General features: G+C 36.2%; 6 protein-coding genes across 8 annotated transcripts; 3 read left to right on the top strand and 3 right to left on the bottom strand.

Moving 5' to 3' along the window:
* Positions 1 to 546: 546 nt before the first annotated feature.
* Positions 547 to 2,038, top strand: LOC18012105 (glucan endo-1,3-beta-glucosidase; the record flags this gene model as incomplete). The annotated part of the gene is made up of 3 exons (XM_024151052.1): positions 547 to 1,548; positions 1,622 to 1,916; positions 2,001 to 2,038. Coding segments are annotated over 3 exons (1,335 nt in total), but the record flags the coding sequence as incomplete, so codon positions are not given.
* A 2,269-nt stretch (positions 2,039 to 4,307) lies between these two features.
* LOC112083415 lies at positions 4,308 to 4,957 on the top strand. The gene is made up of 3 exons (XM_024151389.1): positions 4,308 to 4,406; positions 4,493 to 4,533; positions 4,672 to 4,957. The coding sequence occupies exons 1-3, from the start codon at positions 4,352 to 4,354 to the stop codon at positions 4,807 to 4,809; spliced, it is 234 nt and encodes a 77-aa protein (XP_024007157.1). The 5' UTR covers positions 4,308 to 4,351; the 3' UTR covers positions 4,810 to 4,957.
* Positions 4,956 to 6,419, bottom strand: LOC18011978 (protein PLASTID TRANSCRIPTIONALLY ACTIVE 7). Its single transcript, XM_006394625.2, has 4 exons — positions 6,363 to 6,419; positions 6,197 to 6,256; positions 6,073 to 6,132; positions 4,956 to 5,466 (listed from the first exon to the last, which is right to left on the bottom strand). Exons 1-4 carry the CDS (start codon positions 6,393 to 6,395, stop codon positions 5,131 to 5,133), a joined length of 489 nt encoding a protein of 162 aa, XP_006394687.1. The 5' UTR covers positions 6,396 to 6,419; the 3' UTR covers positions 4,956 to 5,130.
* A 1,005-nt stretch (positions 6,420 to 7,424) lies between these two features.
* On the top strand, positions 7,425 to 7,906 carry LOC18012003. Its single transcript, XM_006394624.2, has one exon. The coding sequence runs from the start codon at positions 7,455 to 7,457 to the stop codon at positions 7,728 to 7,730; it is 276 nt and encodes a 91-aa protein (XP_006394686.2). The 5' UTR covers positions 7,425 to 7,454; the 3' UTR covers positions 7,731 to 7,906.
* Positions 7,907 to 8,284: 378 nt separating this feature from the next.
* On the bottom strand, positions 8,285 to 11,716 carry LOC18012089 (protein ABIL3). Of its 3 annotated transcripts, XM_024151561.1 has the most exons (11): positions 11,538 to 11,676; positions 11,403 to 11,468; positions 10,133 to 10,270; positions 9,897 to 9,979; positions 9,654 to 9,804; positions 9,431 to 9,530; positions 9,239 to 9,334; positions 9,104 to 9,146; positions 8,923 to 9,017; positions 8,723 to 8,844; positions 8,285 to 8,629 (listed from the first exon to the last, which is right to left on the bottom strand). In XM_024151561.1, exons 3-11 carry the CDS (start codon positions 10,226 to 10,228, stop codon positions 8,447 to 8,449), a joined length of 969 nt encoding a protein of 322 aa, XP_024007329.1. In that variant the 5' UTR covers positions 10,229 to 10,270; positions 11,403 to 11,468; positions 11,538 to 11,676; the 3' UTR covers positions 8,285 to 8,446. The 3 variants fall into 3 exon arrangements, with proteins under 3 accessions (XP_024007329.1, XP_006394685.1, XP_024007330.1); XM_006394623.2 differs by having other exon boundaries at positions 11,403 to 11,716; XM_024151562.1 differs by lacking the exons at positions 10,133 to 10,270; positions 11,403 to 11,468; positions 11,538 to 11,676 and having other exon boundaries at positions 9,893 to 9,901.
* A 978-nt stretch (positions 11,717 to 12,694) lies between these two features.
* Positions 12,695 to 16,890, bottom strand: LOC18012088 (starch synthase 1, chloroplastic/amyloplastic). Its single transcript, XM_006394622.2, has 15 exons — positions 16,459 to 16,890; positions 15,737 to 16,158; positions 15,568 to 15,645; positions 15,330 to 15,454; positions 15,126 to 15,207; positions 14,837 to 15,010; positions 14,684 to 14,765; positions 14,518 to 14,609; positions 14,353 to 14,415; positions 14,169 to 14,258; positions 13,822 to 13,946; positions 13,542 to 13,650; positions 13,397 to 13,452; positions 13,268 to 13,307; positions 12,695 to 13,187 (listed from the first exon to the last, which is right to left on the bottom strand). Exons 1-15 carry the CDS (start codon positions 16,733 to 16,735, stop codon positions 13,029 to 13,031), a joined length of 1,974 nt encoding a protein of 657 aa, XP_006394684.1. The 5' UTR covers positions 16,736 to 16,890; the 3' UTR covers positions 12,695 to 13,028.
* Positions 16,891 to 17,436: the final 546 nt, after the last annotated feature.

The following is a 17,436-nucleotide window of genomic DNA, read 5'->3' as shown; positions in this document are numbered from 1 at the left end:
ATTTCATCTGTTTGATTATCTTCAGAGTTAAAAAAAAACTATGTTGCTTTGTCTGTATAAGGCTTTACTTGTAGATTAGTCTAGTAGAGTTTACTTTACATGTTTTAATGAAAATATAAATGACTCTTTGCTGCCGATAATTTGACTCGATTCGACCTCTGACAATCCCCCAAAGACAAAGCAAAGCATATTTTGGTGAACATATTGATAAATATCAAACTCTTGGAACATTATCCCTCTTTCTCCATTATGATTGTCGACTCTTAAAACCTTAACCATGAATTATATGCTACTATTTTTCTCCTGTTCCTGGGTTATTTCTCCTATTAGTATGTTTACTATGGTTGTAGCTCTTATCATATTTTCGACAGGTAGTTTCCATTTTATCAATTTATTTTTTTATTTAAATCTATAGTACTACTACTAGTATAAAAGAACCAAATAGCGTTGGAAATATAAAAAATTTGGGAGGGAAGAATATGTATATGTAGCTTTTGTTTCACTCAATTGATTTTGAAATTTGAAGATGTTAGTTTCAAATGTTGATCAACGCTAATCATATGTATATCAGGAGCCAATGCGAGCATTGGTGTAAACTACGGCACACTCGCCAACAATCTTCCTCCGCCGCGTCAAGTGGCTGAGTTCCTCCTCCATTCCACCGTCATTAACCGCATCCGCCTCTTCGACGCCGATCCTCAAATTCTCCGAGCCTTCGCTCACACCGGTATTGCCGTCACCGTCACCGTCCCCAACCACCAAATCACACACCTCACCAATCTCTCCTTCGCCGAACAATGGATCTCCGATCACATCCAACCTCACTTCCCATCCACCAACATCATCCGCATCCTCGTCGGAAACGAAGTCATCTCCACCGCCAATCACCTCCTCATCAGAACCCTTGTCCCGGCGATGCAATCTCTTCACACCGCCCTCGTCTCCGCCTCTCTCCACCGTCGAATCCAGATCTCCACGCCGCATTCCTTAGGAATTCTCTCTGATTCCACCCCTCCGTCTTCTGCTAAATTCCGGCAAGGCTACGACACGCACGTTCTCAAGCCTCTCCTCAGCTTCCTCCGGTCAATCGCCTCGCCGTTCGTTGTGAATCCTTACCCGTTCTTCGGCTACTCACCCGACACGCTCGATTTCGCTCTGTTTAGACCTAATCAAGGCTTATTAGACCATGATTCGAAGCTTCTGTACACCAACATGTTCGATGCTCAGCTTGATTCCGTCTATTCCGCTATGGATCGTCTAGGGTTTTCAGACGTCGAGATCGTCGTCGGAGAAATCGGATGGCCTTCGGAGGGAGACGGCGGTCAAATCGGCGTCGATGTCGCCACCGCAGCCGAGTTTAACAAGAAAGTGGTGGCGCGTGTAAATTCCGGTATCGGAACGCCGTTGATGCCCAATCGGACTTTCGAGACGTACATTTTCGCGCTCTTCAACGAGAATCTCAAATCAGGACCGACGTCGGAGCGTAATTTCGGCCTCTTCCGATCCGATTTGACACCGATCTATGACATCGGAATCCTCCGGCCAACGGTAATCGCAGCCACATTGCACTGTATTTCGAAAGTGTTTGATTTTTACGAGTTTGGATTTCGGAGATTGACAGGTTAGAACGTCGAATCCGGAGAACAATCCGCGATCGCCGGGAAGAGGATCGTCGGGGAAGCGTTGGTGCGTCACAAAGTCCGGTGCAGAGACGGTGGCTTTACAAAGGAATATAGACTACGTATGTGGGCTGGGCTTGGACTGTAGGCCCATTATAAAAGGTGGGGCTTGTTTCTTCCCCAACACAGTGGAAGCCCATTCAGCGTACGCCATGAACTTGTTTTACCAGACGATGGGAAAACACGAGTTCGACTGCGATTTCGACAAGACTGGAGATATTACTGCGATAAATCCCAGTATGTTTTCTCAATTTAAATATACTTGGAAAAACTTAATTATTTTCATATTAATGTTTTTTCCTTTTTACTTAATATCTGCAGGCTATGGAAATTGTGAATATCAGGCTGCATTCGTATGAAAATACACAAGTTTTTTTTTTTTTTGTATCCCTCGAAATTGGTGGCTTATTAAATCAGCATATCGTCCTATAATGTAATTTGCAGCCATTAATATCCGGGTTCTGGTTCACATAAATATTCGGGTTCTGCTTCGAATCAACAATATCAAGTACTATTAGCATAATCACACTTGACAAAATTCTGTTATCATTTCTAGCTGCATATACATTTGATCGATTTATTGTTATATAAAGATAATAATAAAATATTAAATCGATGAAACAAACTTAAAAACTATAGCAAAATTCCCAAGTATTAATGAAACAAACTTTAAAAACTAGAGCAAAAAAATAACCACAAAAAAGGTAGAAACTAAAATAAATTCTGGTCAATGATTCTCTAGTATTTAATAGATCACATACTCGCTTGACCATCATAATCTAGAGGGACACTTGTCATCGATTCATCCTATATCATATTCTCATATATCAAATCTACATTTATTCAATGTTAATCCATTACCTTCATATAATTATATGTATATATACATATATCTGTATACATATATACATGTGCTAAAAGTCCGAGTGATATTATAGAATCTGAAAGATGAAGCTGGCAATCCTAGTATCCTTCTTACTCTTTCTCCCAATGTTTTCTTCAGGTACATATAATTAACTATCACAGCGTGTTAAAAACCCACAAAATCATGGCCATAGACATTTACTCCTGATATTTTTTCTTTTGAGAAAAATTGTTATTCGAATCCATTTAATACGGTAATTTTGTGTAAACTCGAAAGATATACTTAGAGTTCACAGAATCTTTTGATTATGCAAATGTTAATATGCTTTATATTATGTTAGGACTCGTTGAGAATTCGCATCTTGACAACGCCCACTACAAGGTAATAAAACACTACAATTTCAAAAGTTCTATATAGTATTGATTATTGCAAATATGCATTTGGTACTGATATATATACATATTTTTAAAAAAACTTAATTAGTTCAATAGTAATAATGAAAAGTTGTTGTTTTGAAAAAGGTTGAAGAGGTGGTGACGGATGGAGGAAGGATCGATCTGGAGATGGACTATATGAAGCCGCATCCAAGGCCGCCCCACTCATCTGACCCACCACCACCAGCAAGAAAAATTACAAGACCTAACGAAAATCAAAGTAGCACGATTATTCCTTAATCAATCAATAATCATGTAATGCTGACCACATGTAGAATCATGTAATATTTCAGATAATTTAGAATAACAAGAGAAACTACTTCATTCATTTCACAAGAAATATCATTTTGGAGTTTCTTTCACAAAAATATCATTCTACATTTTCAATGTGATATTTTAAAAGGTACCCTTTATCCAAAACTCTTTTTCTCAGTCTGGAGATGGACATTGTTCTGCCAAAATTACAACAACAAAGTTGTTTAGGTAATACTAATACAACATGGGAGCTGCGAGCGAATTACATTAAAAACTCTTGTCAAATAAAACTATATTCCTTCAAAAGCCAGGACCGGGTTTGTAAGGATCTGGTTCGACATAAGCTTCAGGGCGATCAAACCCGAGATCATTCACACGGTTGCTCAGAACATGAAGGATGGCTTTTTCGGTGCCTCCATATTCGTCTCGGCTTCTTTCCATGTACTCTGTTGCTTTAGCTGCTACGCTGTTTACAAATTCAAAGTGATTGTTATACATAAAGATAATAAGAAAATACTAAATCTATGAAACAAACTTAAAAACCAGAGCAAAATACCCGATTATTAATGAAACAAACTTAAAAACTAGAGCAACAAAAACAACCACAAAAGAGTTACTCTCTTTGTTTCACAAAGAATGCCATTTAGACACATTTCATACATATTAAAAAAAAGTAATATAAGTTCTATATTATCTCTAATTAATACATTATATTATTTTCTTTTACTAATTAATATATTAAATCAATAAGGCTAAATTTGGAATTTTGTTTTAATTTTTGCATTGAAAATATAAAGGGACAATTTTTATGAAACAAAAATAAAATTCTATACTGACAATTTTGTAAAACAGAGGAGTAAAAAAATAAAATACATTCTGGTCAATGATTCTCTAGTATTTAATAGATCACGTACTCGCTTTTTGACCATAGACATAATCTAGAGGGACATTTGTCATCGATTCATCCTATATCATATTATCATATATCAAATCTAAATTTAGTCAATTTTATTAATCTGTTGCCTTCATAAATTATATATATATATATATGTATATACGCATATTTACATGTCACATGTGTCCAAAGTCCGAGAGACATTACAGAATCTGACTGAAAGATGAAGCTGGTAATCCTAGTATCCTTCTTGCTCTTTCTCCCAATGTTTTCTTCAGGTACATAAATAACTATCACAGCGTGTTAAAAATCCACAAAATCATGGCCATAGACATTTATTACTGATTTCTTATACTTATGTTAGGACTCGTTGAGAATTCGCATCTTGACAACGCCCACTACAAGGTAATATATCACCACAATTCCAAAAGTGCTATATATATTGATTGCAAATATGCATCGAAACTTATATAGTTTTTTTTTTTAAAAAAAAAAACTGATTTAGTTTAATAGTAATAATGAAAAATTGTTGTTTTGAAAAAGGTTGAAGAGGTGGTGACCGATGAAGGAAGGATTGATCTGGAGATGGACTATGTGAAGCCGCATCCAAGGCCGGCTCGGCCGCCCATCCCATCCGACCCAATACCACCAAGAAAAATTACAAGACCTAACGAAAATTAAAGTACTACGATTATTCATTAGTCAATAATCATGTAATGTTGACCAAATAGAAAATCTATGTAATATTTCAGATAAGTTAAAATAAAAATACATAATTTGAGTTATGTTTTCCTTCACAAAAATATCATTTTACATTTTCAATGTGATTTTTTAAACGGTTCTTATAGAACCCTTGATCCAAAACTCTTTTTTTTTTCTCAGTCTGAAGATGGAAATTGTTCTGCCAAAATTACAACAACAAAGTTGATTTAGTAATATACTAATACAACAAGGAAGCTGCGAGCGAATTACATTAAAAAGACTCTTGTTATATAAAATCTCTCATGTGTAATACTCCTTCAAAAAGCCAGGACCGGGTTTGTAAGGATCTGATTCAGCATAAGCTTCAGGGCGATCAAACCCGAGATCGTTCACACGATTGCTCAGAACATGAAAGATGGCTTTTTTGGTGCCTCCATATTCGTCTCTGTTTCTTTCCACGTACTCTGTTGCTTCAGCTGCTACGCTGTTTACAAATTCAAAGCGATTGTCTTCGCTCAAAAGCAACCGCTCTATATCCATTGTCATTACCTTCCCAACTTCTTTTATCTTCCTCACTTGTTCTTCCACAAATGGAACTCTTTGCAATTTGTAACGCAACATATCGTCCTTCTTTGTCTGCTCACAAAAACAGGAAGCAATTAATGCCACACTTGTTTGATATCTGACTTCAATTTAAAGGAACTGAAAATGTAGTTGAATAAAAACTTTGATATATTTGGTCAATGCAAAAGAAAATGTTTGAGAAACTTAGAATCCAGACAATGCTTTGAGAAACATTGGAGCCAAAATACGAATTGTTCTAGCTTTGAAAGGAACAAGGAAGAATGAGTATTGAGTATCATCAACATGACACGATCAAACTACGGAAACTGATAGTTTGATATATATACATAATATGCAATCCAAGTGCATTATGATTGATTAATAATGCAAGCTATCGCGATTACTAGGTAAAGACTAATTAATAGAAAAGCCATATCTTGCTTCGTTAAGCTAGTTTCTGTGATGAACTAGAGTTCAACTCAGGAAATCTTGAAACGGGAGAGATCCTCTAAAGCTAATTCAAAGAAAAAACAATGCTTCCTTGGGTATTCCTAAAAGCGCAGATTTTTAGCAATGTCTCAAAGCGGTGAAAGAGCAAAAGCAAAGCTTTGATTCACTAATCAGTCTTCCCACTTTGGTCATAACATGGAACTGAATATTAGAACACAATGTTCTTACCAATGTTCTCCTTCGCCAAATACGGCGCCCATTATCATCTCTTTGAATCCCGCAAGAAACCTGGATAAACCAAGCAAAATCAGTTCCCGGCGAATACTCGTTAACAAAAATCAAGCACACGGACCTGAAGAGACTGGACTGTGTAGCTTGAAGCTCGTGAGTTCCCGATTCTCGCATCACCAATCTGAATTTATACAAATATCGAATTTCAGTTTAGTAAAATACGAAATGAAAGTGACCAATCACATGGAAATCGAAGGATGCTTGATCGAAAAAGTAGAGATTTTTACACGCAAAATCGAAGAGCAGGTCAAGGAAGCCATGGCTACACCTTTCGGTAAATAGATAGAACCGGGTTCTCTTCACCCCAGCTCAGATATATACATTACGCTCTCCGGTACAGTGTTGTCGGTTCGGTTTAATTTTCGCCGGTTTAGAAATCACCCCTAGCATTATTATTTAATCATAGAACATTTATAAATTAATATTCGATAAATTAATAATCATTATAAACTAATAAATTTTGCTGATTCCAAGTCAGACCAATGTAAAAATCTATAAAATTCGATAAGATTATAAGATAATATTTTTTTTTGAAACTCCTATATAAATATATGGTCCCAACGAAAACATAAATTAATAATTATATAAATTTATGTAAATATATATAAATATAATATTCTAAAGTATGAGTAATGTGTTTGCTTTGACTTAAGGTTGAAATCTCATTGGATCTTATCTCTCTAATTATTATATAAGTAGCTCTTATTAGTGTTTTACTATATACCTTCAAAATTTATGATGATTTTTGTTATGATAATTGATTTTCTTACATGTAAATTTTTTTGTATGTATTGTAGTGTTATCTTCAATTTTATCATCAATAATATGGATAGTAGTTATAGTTTTTTTTATAAATTTTAAACTTATGAACATGTATATTTTTATATGGACAATCCAATATGATATTAAAAACTATTTTATTACAATAGTTATGATTGTTAATCATAATTTATATTACGAAATTTGTTAAATTTTTTAAATATAACACTATTCCAAAAACGTTTTTAAAAAATTATAAGCGGAAAATATTTTTTTTTATAAATTGATATCACGATAAATTAATAAAATATTATGATCCTGATATTATTAATTTATAGAGGTTTTATGTATTACCTTTTGTTTTTTGTTTTGTCAAACAAAAATCATATAGCCAATACCAAAAATCAAACAGGTTGATCATTAATAATTGTAAAGAATCTATGGAAGAAAAGAAACAATCTAATACATAGTGGGAACCCTCTATTATGGAGCTATACATAGATAGACATCACACATCATTGGTGAGCAAAGAAAACTCTATTGATCACCGGAAAAAAAATATGATGGCTTCTCCGAATCATCTTTTGAAATGTTGCCTTTTCCTAGCTATGATGATCATGATCGTGCAGGCTCAAACCAGCCGGAAACTTCTTGATACTCATGCAGATAAATACACACCAATATCCTCTTATTTCAATCCTCCATCGATGGATTCTCCTCAAGCTTCTCTTCCTTCTTCTCACCGATCACTTGGCGCAGAATTTTACAAGAGATCACCGCCTCCACCACACCACCATAAAAAAGCTACAATAGACGAATCCCAAACCGGTATCTAAGTGATGAGCATCGGTCATGGAGAACATTCGTAAGTTGGTGTCATGTTTGGGAAATGGCATGTCCTGTTGTTGGTTTTATCTTTTTACGAGATGTGCAATGTTTTAACTAAGACTTGATTCGATTCTGTCTTTTCTTTTTCTTTTATGTTTTCTGTGTGTTTTCTTTGTTTATCGCTTGTACTGCCTTCATTGTTGGTGACGATAATAAAGTATTGTTTCAAAATAATGTATTGTTTTGTATTTTGTAACTAACACAGCAGGGAATTTTTTTTTTTTTCCCTCACACAGCAGAGAAATTAAACCAGTTTTCCATTGATTACTCGAATATTTCAATTTTGTTAATCAATCTAATAAACCTTAAGTAGTTCAGTTTGGAAAAACATATTTATAACTTAAAGATTAGTTAGAGAAAAAATTAAGCTTAATTTTAATCAACACACATGATTGAAACTTGAAAGTTAAAAACATTCGTATCATCACATTCCGTTTTCGTTTGTGTTTGACACAAAAGTTTCGTATTTTTAACAGCGGTTTTTCTTGTACATTTTCAATAAAATTTGTAAGAAAATATTGCATTCACATTTTGACAGTCGTACGTACGGTATACAAAAATTCACAGAAGCATACATACTGATATTATGTAACAGAAAAATGCAATTAAAATTGGAATATAGTTTCCGGTTTACCAATAGAAATACAAAAACCAGCGCCTCTGTTCAATATTCATCCAAGTATGTGTAGAGCGTATCGTCCTTCTTGGTTTTGCGTCGGCTAAGCAACGCCTTAAGCAGCCGTTTGCTTTTGCTTGGCTGTTGTTGTTGCTGCTGCTCTGGTTCTTTCTGTGCTTCTTTCTCAAACGCAACCCGAACCGACGCCGATCTTCTCGGTTCTGACGGATACTGAACCGTTGAAAGAATCAAGAATCAAAACCGGTAAAGCAGAAAACGTTCCAAACCCGGCAAGACAGTGATTGAAATGTAACCGAAGCTTACCCGTTTAGGAGTTATTGCTCTACTCTTGATCGGAGTTGTTGGCCGGCTGATGGATGATGGTCGGATAGCAACCGAACCAGATCTTATCAGAGGAAACCGATGCGGTGATACTGCTCGCTTATCTGGTTTACCAAAAAACACAATCAAAGGTTTGTACTTTGTAAACGGAGTTTCAAGCTAAAGCTGTTATTTTTTTTTACCTTGATCCTTCTTTGGTGCCGTGGAGATAGAGGAGAAAGAAAATGTTGCTGAACGTTGAGGTTTCCGTGTAGGCGGAGACTGAAGTATCGTTTTTCTGAAACAAACAAACAAAAAAAGGATTAAACCGGCACATAAAAGTTTAAAACTTTCTGGTCAGTTACAAGGGACATGGGAACTTACTTAACGGGAGGTGGAGGTGTTTCCCGAATTGTAGAACGAACAGCTTTAGGTAACAAGAAACAGATCAAATCAAGAATCAGGTTTGGAAGAAATCTTAAATCTTGAACAAAATAGATGAAATGGGCAATTTTATACCATTTCGGAATTGGTTCCATTCATCATCTTCTTCACCAAAACTACTTTCAACATTCTTGAGCTTTGCGAGGTTGCCACCTCTCTTAATTTCTCCCGCTGATAGACAATTTATTTTTTGATAGTGAGAATTGAGAAATAAGTAAGAGAAAGAAAGATTGCAGAAGCGTGGAGAGAGAGAGAAACAAAACGTACAAGGCAAGATGTATCGCTTGTGGAACTTTGGAGTGTCGATCACGAGTGATTGCTGCGAGCGACCTTCATGATCCATATACTCTTGGCACATCCGTAGCCTCTATACATGTATAAGAAAACTCAGTAACCCAAACAACATATTGATCTTAAAACACGTATCTATAACAAACTAAAGCAGGAGCAATGATCTTCTAGAAACAATTTAATGAGGAATAATTGATACCTGCTCGATGCAAGACACTCGTAGCTCGGTTCCTGCTACTTCATCGACTTTTTCATCCACAAAGTCATTAACTTTATATGTAACAGATCCCAAATGGTCAACTGTATTCACCAGAGCCTTTATCGCATAATCTTTCAGCGTCTCCACAACTCTGCATAAACACGTAATTATACAAATTCAAATGTAAGCTAGGATCATCGAGAAGTAGAACAAGGAGTAGCGAGGGGTAATAAACTCACTCACATCTGTTTTTGTTCATCGTTTGTGTAGGATAGTTCGAAATACTCAGCTGCTGAATACAATTGTGTTCTCAGATTCTTCAAATCCTGTGAAACAAATTTCACAAAATATTCTTACTAGACATCCTTATCTGGCTAATAATCAGACTAACTCGTAGAAACACTGAAAGAAAATTCAGAGTTCTGTAGCAATGATCACAAGACCCACTAAGTTATTCAACTTCAAGATTTAGAATCTACCTTAAGACTATCAGAGAAGAGCATGCTCTGTTGCATAGAGATCTCATCGTAATTTGTTGCTTCTCGGGGCATGGACATTGTAGCCGCTGCACTCATTTTCCTTTCAAAGATTAATCTCAAATCTTGTTCTCTCTTTCACTGTGGGAATGAAATGATCAAATAAGAATGAAGACAAAAAAGAACTCAATTTTCAGTGGTGATTCTTGTAAGAATACTTGAAAGCCACATTTTTTATAACACATGAACAAACAATAAGAAAAAGTGATTCAAACGTAGACAATCAGAAGACAAGAGAAGATCCAAGCAAGTAATTTTAGACAATGAAAACAAACAAACTGGGAATATATATGAGAGACTAATATTCCGAGTGTAGAATAAGGTAGTGAGATTGTAGCTGAGATTGGAAACCATTGTCGTAGAAAAAATCTTGAATGTACTTGTTACCGTCATGGAAATAAAAGAATAAGAGAAAAGAATCTTAGAGAATAAAAAGTTATCGTTGATTCTTAACACCCTAAAAAGACTTTGGTATCATCAGCTGCAACTGAAATTTGATTTGTTCAAGCTGCTAGATTTGATCATAGATCACAGAGAATCTAACAGTTTAAAGCATTTTAAGGAATTTAGACCAAATTTTTTTATGATTCTGTACAGAATTTAAGGTAACAACAACACGCTAACTTATCTAATAAAGAATAACAAACAGACAAGAAGTAGAATCCACAGCTCTAAAGCAACCCAACAGTTTGATCAGAAATAAACAGATTTTGTCTGAATCTTCAACAATACTCTTTACAAAAAGTATGTAAGAAATCAACAGAATCTCCCAGAAAGAAGACTACAACAGATTGGTTAAAAACCAAAAAAACGCCGTGAGAAAAGTTGCAATTGCTTTCAAACAATCAATACTAGCTTATTTCCAATGCTTTTGTCCATAGCAGATGGACACACACACACACACAAAGACCAGTTCCAGCTCTTTCTTGTGAAAAATCTAAATCCCTAACAAAGGAATTGTCACCCAAAATGAAACCCAGATTACCTAAAACCCTTAATCAAGAACATTGAGAAGGGTTCAACTTGTTCTACCATATGAACAGACCCAATTCGAATTTACTGATTTTATCCTGAAGATGGTTATTTACTACACAGGTAAAAAAACAAAAGAGAACACAGTCGTCCAAAGTCTCAATCTTTCAACATATATAACTGAAATTTTAGATAAAAACGAAACAGAAATGGGACAGCCAGAAGAATACAAGTAACTAACCTGAGATTTTCTCACTCCAAGCCTCTCGCTTTGGTGTCCTCCCGCTATTTTGCTCGAAAAACACAACTGAAACAATGGGGATTTAAACACAGAAAAAAGAAAAAAGGAGAGAACTTTTTGCAAGGTTACACGTACGAACAAAGAGGAAAGCGAGGAATGCGGAGCGACGAAAGAGAGTAAATTGGAGGGAGAAAGTGAGGAAAAAGGGGTTTGTGTTTGGTATCACAAGAAAACTCAATTCCACTGACTTGCTCACTTTTGTCCCATCATTTCCGGAGCAACCCTCGGTCTAATTATGTTCATCATTTCTTGTTAGGGGAATTAAACTTATCAATAAAGCTTATTCAGGATGTCAAAAATTTCAAATGGTTGTTGAAGTACTTAATGCCACTGAAAAAGATAATACAAACCCCACTACACATTCGATTTTATTTACAAAAAAAAATTGAAGAATAGTGTAAAAAGGATTCACTATTTGTTTTTTTTTAGTAACATCGTAAGAGGATTCACTAATTATGAGTATTGTTTTTACCGTGAACAAAAGACATTATCCATTTTATCCATTTGGTATTGTTTTAAATTAAAGTATAATTTTTTATAAGAAATATCTTCAGTACTTTTTCTTTTCAACAAAAGGGACAGTCAAATGTGAACTAGTTGGTCAGCAAAAAGCCAAAAAGAAAGCCTCCTTCTTTAATGTGAATTGCAAATATGGTATAGTAAATTTTTACTGTAATGATAGAGAATTAGGATCGTGCGTGCTCGAACGATTACGTTTTCAACGAAGCATTATATTAACAACTAAATAAACCAAAGAATAATCAAGAGACCTTTTTGGACTAATTCCCAAACGTATTCTGCGATTACATGTTTTGAGTAACTGAAAAGGTTTCTACGATTTATATTTCCGTGAGAACAAGAAGAGATAATCGATTGATCAGTCACTATATCCAATTCAAAAATGTTAACCATATATATAAGATTAATGAATTGTTTCGTCTATAATTAAGTGATGGTATTTTTCTCAGTAGCATCGTTTTATTAGTCAAAATCTGTCTAATCAATGTTGTTCCTTCTAATTAGCGTCATGCTATAGAATCGTTGATGCTTCAAAATCTTTGAGAAATAAGGTAAGCACGTCTAAAGGAATTAATTATATTTTACGTTTCTTTTATTTGTGTGTTACTTACTGCTCTACTACTCATTCCCCATCTATCATTAAACAAGTTTGATCGAATTAGTTGTTTTGAAGAATCGAACCCACCAGTTTGTTATGAAAGCATCATTGCCAATTTATCATACTTTAACATTGGTGATCGGTTTTCCCTAATAATAGATATCAAATTCAGAGAATGAAAATGGGAAAGGTAGATCCCATGACCAACAAAAGAAACAATTATAGCCTCATAAACAAAAATTCTATACCTCCCCAAAAACAAAAATCATAGACTTATAAAGATACATAATAGAACATAAATACACGGTTTATTGTGGATAACGTTGAAAACCATGGATTTTCGATAACCGGGTGAAGAATTTCCTCACGAGCCATTTTTTTCTTCCTCTGATTAGTCTGGTCTGATCCTGTCCAACTCGGTTCGGTTCGGTTCGGATAAAACCGGTAATCTACTTGACGTAGGGAGGATCCATGAAAACCCATTGGAAAACTTGCTCATACTGAACGGCAGCGTTTTGCCAAGAATAGTTTCGGCTCATTCCTCTTCTCATCAATCCTTCCCATGACTGTTTATACTCTCTGTACGTTGCTGCAGCCAACCTCAAGGCCTGAAGTAAGTAAACACAAACAGTGTCATTAACATAACCAAAAATCTTGAAGAGAAATGGGATAGTTCGATAAAACTTACCGACACCATACTATCTTTCGACAAGGGAGAGAAAACCCATCTGAAACAATATAAAGATCCAATAAGATCCACAAATCATTTGAACTTGATCTGTCACAATTTTTCTCAAAAACAGAATATTTTTATTACCCTGTACCAGCACCAGCTCCACCATCTGCATAAGGGTTGAAATTCTCAACCGTATCCTGAAAACATTAACAATCAAGTTATAAATGATAGCCTTTTTTTAACTAGCAAACCATTCTCTGTTCTAACACGATTTGCAAAAGCTCACTCTAAGTCCTCCGGTGCCATGAACGACTGGAATGGTCCCATATCTCATTGCGTATAACTGATTTAATCCGCAGGGTTCGAATCTTGATGGCATCAGAAGAATGTCACAGCTGTTTATAGGTTTTCACAAAACAAACAAAACTCCAATGAGATGTTTGTGGCAATTTTGAGTTTTCTTCAATAACTCCTTCACATCAAGTAAAGACTATCTAACAGGTTTTAAGCATGCCTTTTGGAGTTTGACTCTAAGCTAGAAAGATTTTTTTTTTCTTTTTTATTACCCGGCAGTGATGCGATGAGAGATGGGAACATTGAAGCCAACCCAACCGCGGAATTTGTCTCTATATGTTTCCTCCATACTCCTCATCCAGCTTTCATATTTTGGGTCACCTGAACCAAGCATTACCTGAAAAGTAACCAAACCACGTTAAACAGATCGATTAAAAAAAACATGTCTTTCACTTACAGAATGCAGAAAACCACTACACAAGAAGAAAAAAGAAAAAAAAAATCTGCCTCGGGCTTAAGAAATGAGCGAAACAGCTGCGAGATGGATGACAAAATGAGTATCACAGCAGTCACTTGAATTGTGCGCGTTCCACTTAAATCGTACAAAAGACTCACTTACGAATTGAATGTCATCCACCATGAGATCAGGACCAGCGGTTTGGATCAGATCGATGCCCTTCTGGTAATCAAGTCTTCCTATAAACCCAATCTGTCAAAATTCCCAAGCTAACATGAGCCTGATCACATGACATTGAAGACTACTGTTAAGAATTTTTTTAAAAGTTTGGCTTTTGAAATCACACCATAGGACATTCAGGCCTAATGGGGAGACCCAATTCCTTTTGTAGTGCCATCTTGCACTTGACCTGCAATTCCCAAACCAAACACAAAAAGTCAATTCACCATTAACAAAAACCACTGGATTTGCTAGGTTTTGGCACCTTTTACTCAAGAAAAGTTCACATCACCTTCTCTGAGAAATCATCAACAGTGTAATGGAAAGGAATGTGTTCATCCTTGGACGGATCCCACTCATCAACATTGATTCCATTCGTGATCCCTGATAAGCATCGCAGGGATATCAGCTCGGAAAAATGTTAAATTGATAACAGACAGAGTTTATAGGGCCAGTACCGTTTATAACACTCTTCCGACTAGAAAGCAAATCTTGCAGGCCATATCCACCTTCAACAGTAGTGATTTCCCATGCATAGCCCTGAAAATGCAGGAATCAGAACACATTTCTCTAATTTGCAATCATTATTATACTTACAAAAGATTCATCACCTGGCTCACAGTAATGATACGGTCAGAGGTCACAATAGCACCCTTGAGAACATTAACCGCTTCACCAGTGTCAAGAGCATGAGTTCTTGCCCATGTTGGAAACACCCACCCAACCGCTCCATACCATTCCGAAGGCAATCCCAAGTTGCTGTAAGTAGCTGCTGGCTCCACACCCTTTTCAGTAATAGCACCAAATTATGAAATGCCAAAAAATCCTTCAACTTAAACAAGCAAAACAACACAAGGAGAGATATATTCGAGGTCTAGGGAAATGCTTTCTGCTTTTCACCTGATGAGCGAGGTTATGTATAATGAGAATGCTTCTTGCATCCTTATAAACTCCGTATGGGCGATACTTTGCAGCCAATAGTCTGGATTCAAAGGGGATCCACAATATATACAAGATTTAAAATCCACAACTCAAAACACGATTCTGCACAGCTGGTTCAGTTTTATCTTAAAGTAGAAGGTAAAGAGAACAAGAAATGGTTACATGGGAACAAGTCCGGCATGCCAGTCATTGACAAGAAAAAGAGATTTCTCTCCGTAAGTGAAGCCACCAAGAGGCAGCACGAGAGGTGCTTCACACGCTGCGTGGCAAAGTAGCGTGAACCGAAACTGTAAGCACAGAAGAAAGTGAGACGAGGCCCTTTTAGTGAACCACATAAGCTCAAAACACACAACATTTACACATTAAAAGACGAGCTAGAATTAGAAATCAGATTCAGTACCTGATTATCACCAAATGCTCCTTTACTATCTCCGTAGGGATTACCAGGTCTATGGTAAGATTGGTGATCAACAAAAACCTGAGAATGAGTTAAAAAAACAAGAACTTGTAAAGCAATGGCGGTAGCCAAAACTCCACAAAGATTGATGCAAGAAGAGATTATCGTTTACCCAATCAACACCATCTCTATATTCGTGGTAGAAGGAGACTTCTTGAGAAGCTCCAAAGCAATGAACGGTGACACGGACGCCCAAATCCTTAGCACGAGCATAGTTATTGTCTGCAGGGGTTCCATTTTGGTACCGAGGAGAGACAACCATTACACGGTGGCCACGTCCAGCCAAAGCTATTGGCAAAGAACCACAAACATCTCCTAGTCCTCCTGTTTTCGAGTAAGGAGCCGCCTCGGATGTAACAAACACGATGTTGTTAACCACTTCGGCTTTATTAATCGAAATTTCCGCAGCTCCTCTTTCTTCAACAGCTCTATTTCCAGGAACACCAAAATCAGCCATCTTTGTTTCATCAATAGCTTCTTTCTTGTCTTCTTGATGCGTAGCTTCTTCTGTGCTAGTGTTGAAGTTTTCTTCACCTGTAGGAGAGAAATCGAGTTCAGCATTGATTGATTTTGAAAATCAAAGACTATTGATTTGAAAAACGTTATGGTTGGTGAGAAAGAGAAGCCTTGAATCTGAGGACCACAAGCTAAGAAGAAAAAAATTGAAGAGAATCACTCACTTTTAACAATTGAAATCATAAAATATAGTATTACACACACATTTGAAAAGAAAATTCAGTGACTTTCCACTGAGAAAATCCCCTAAAGTACACACAAGAGTGGATAAATAATTCAGTGTTAGTTGAAAGAAACAGTATGATGAAGTAGAAGTACCAGGAGGAGGAGTGAGCTGAAAGCCAAGAACGGAGCCAGAGCCATCTCTCTCTGCGTCTGTAATGAAACCTTTGTCATCACTTTCAGACTCTCCAGAGCCACTGATTTTGTCTCCGGAGAAGGAAGAACGGCGGAGAAGCAATGGTCGTGCGATACTGAACCTCCGGCGAAAACGAGGGAAACCGAGACTACCGATCGGACGGAAATGGCCGGTCCGGTTAAATCCGACGACCGGCTCGAACCTAACCGAGCCACTGCTGATCTGAAGCGAAGACATTGATCGATGGAAAGAGGAGATTTTTTTGATCGATTACGAGCAACACAAAGCCAAAGAGATTGAGAATGTAGAATTTTTGGAATTGGGGTCGTTCTTGGGGAGGATTGAAACCACCTGTGGCCTATCTACTACGGAAAGAATCCTTCGAACTTCGCCGACATGCTTCCAAAAACTTTAAAGTAACCACATAGTTCACTAACCTTTATTCTTGTCTATTTTTATTTTTGTTTTGTTTTTTTAGATCTTTTAGGACAAAACTTCGGTATCTTTTCTCAAAACTGAAACAGAATCAAACGTAATTTTATTTCTTGAACATCAAAAACTCGAGTCAACAAAAAATAACTCGAATCCTTTAAGCTTATTTGCAAAAATATACTTTTTTGAAATTTATTTGGATTTCCGATTTATGCAGATAAAATTTCTTAAGTGTTACTCCAATTATTTTTATTCTCCCAAGTCCCAATGATCAATCAGAAAAGCGCGAAAATTAAGGACGTGGAGAAAAAGATCACAACCCAGACTTCATGTGAAATCGAAGCCTCACGTTCTGCCACGTGGTGAAATTAATGGGCTCCACTATTTAAGTTACAACCTCTGAGCTATTGCAATGGGCTCAAAGTTTCTAATTTAAATTTTAAATGGGCTTATTTTGTAGCAAAATATAGGCTTTATAAGAAATATTTTGGTCGTGTTTTTTCTAC

Source organism: Eutrema salsugineum, unplaced genomic scaffold (assembly GCF_000478725.1).
Source record: "Eutrema salsugineum unplaced genomic scaffold, Eutsalg1_0 scaffold_6, whole genome shotgun sequence".
Taxonomy (NCBI): domain Eukaryota; kingdom Viridiplantae; phylum Streptophyta; class Magnoliopsida; order Brassicales; family Brassicaceae; genus Eutrema; species Eutrema salsugineum.
Note: the sequence above shows the minus strand (reverse complement) of the source record. Positions and strands in the feature narration are given on the sequence as shown.

What these genes read in the sequence shown, in the direction of transcription:
- LOC18012003 (XM_006394624.2), top strand. Translation starts at nt 7,455, where the DNA reads ATGATGGCTTCTCCGAATCATCTTTTGAAATGTTGCCTTTTCCTAGCT.
- LOC112083415 (XM_024151389.1), top strand. Translation starts at nt 4,352, where the DNA reads ATGAAGCTGGTAATCCTAGTATCCTTCTTGCTCTTTCTCCCAATGTTT. An exon ending in TCTCCCAATGTTTTCTTCAG is followed by an intron (nt 4,407 to 4,492) that starts GTACATAAATAA and finishes TACTTATGTTAG; the next exon opens with GACTCGTTGAGAATTCGCAT. An exon ending in TTGACAACGCCCACTACAAG is followed by an intron (nt 4,534 to 4,671) that starts GTAATATATCAC and finishes GTTTTGAAAAAG; the next exon opens with GTTGAAGAGGTGGTGACCGA.
- LOC18012089 (XM_006394623.2), bottom strand. Translation starts at nt 10,228, where the DNA reads ATGAGTGCAGCGGCTACAATGTCCATGCCCCGAGAAGCAACAAATTAC. An exon ending in AACGATGAACAAAAACAGAT is followed by an intron (nt 9,805 to 9,896) that starts GTGAGTGAGTTT and finishes GTGTTTATGCAG; the next exon opens with AGTTGTGGAGACGCTGAAAG. An exon ending in ACACCTCCACCTCCCGTTAA is followed by an intron (nt 9,018 to 9,103) that starts GTAAGTTCCCAT and finishes TGTTTGTTTCAG; the next exon opens with AAAAACGATACTTCAGTCTC.
- LOC18012088 (XM_006394622.2), bottom strand. Translation starts at nt 16,735, where the DNA reads ATGTCTTCGCTTCAGATCAGCAGTGGCTCGGTTAGGTTCGAGCCGGTC. An exon ending in ATAGAGATGGTGTTGATTGG is followed by an intron (nt 15,646 to 15,736) that starts GTAAACGATAAT and finishes ACTCATTCTCAG; the next exon opens with GTTTTTGTTGATCACCAATC. An exon ending in GTATCATTACTGTGAGCCAG is followed by an intron (nt 14,766 to 14,836) that starts GTGATGAATCTT and finishes CTGCATTTTCAG; the next exon opens with GGCTATGCATGGGAAATCAC.
- LOC18011978 (XM_006394625.2), bottom strand. Translation starts at nt 6,395, where the DNA reads ATGGCTTCCTTGACCTGCTCTTCGATTTTGCGT. An exon ending in ACACAGTCCAGTCTCTTCAG is followed by an intron (nt 6,133 to 6,196) that starts GTCCGTGTGCTT and finishes TGGTTTATCCAG; the next exon opens with GTTTCTTGCGGGATTCAAAG. An exon ending in TTTGGCGAAGGAGAACATTG is followed by an intron (nt 5,467 to 6,072) that starts GTAAGAACATTG and finishes TTTTGTGAGCAG; the next exon opens with ACAAAGAAGGACGATATGTT.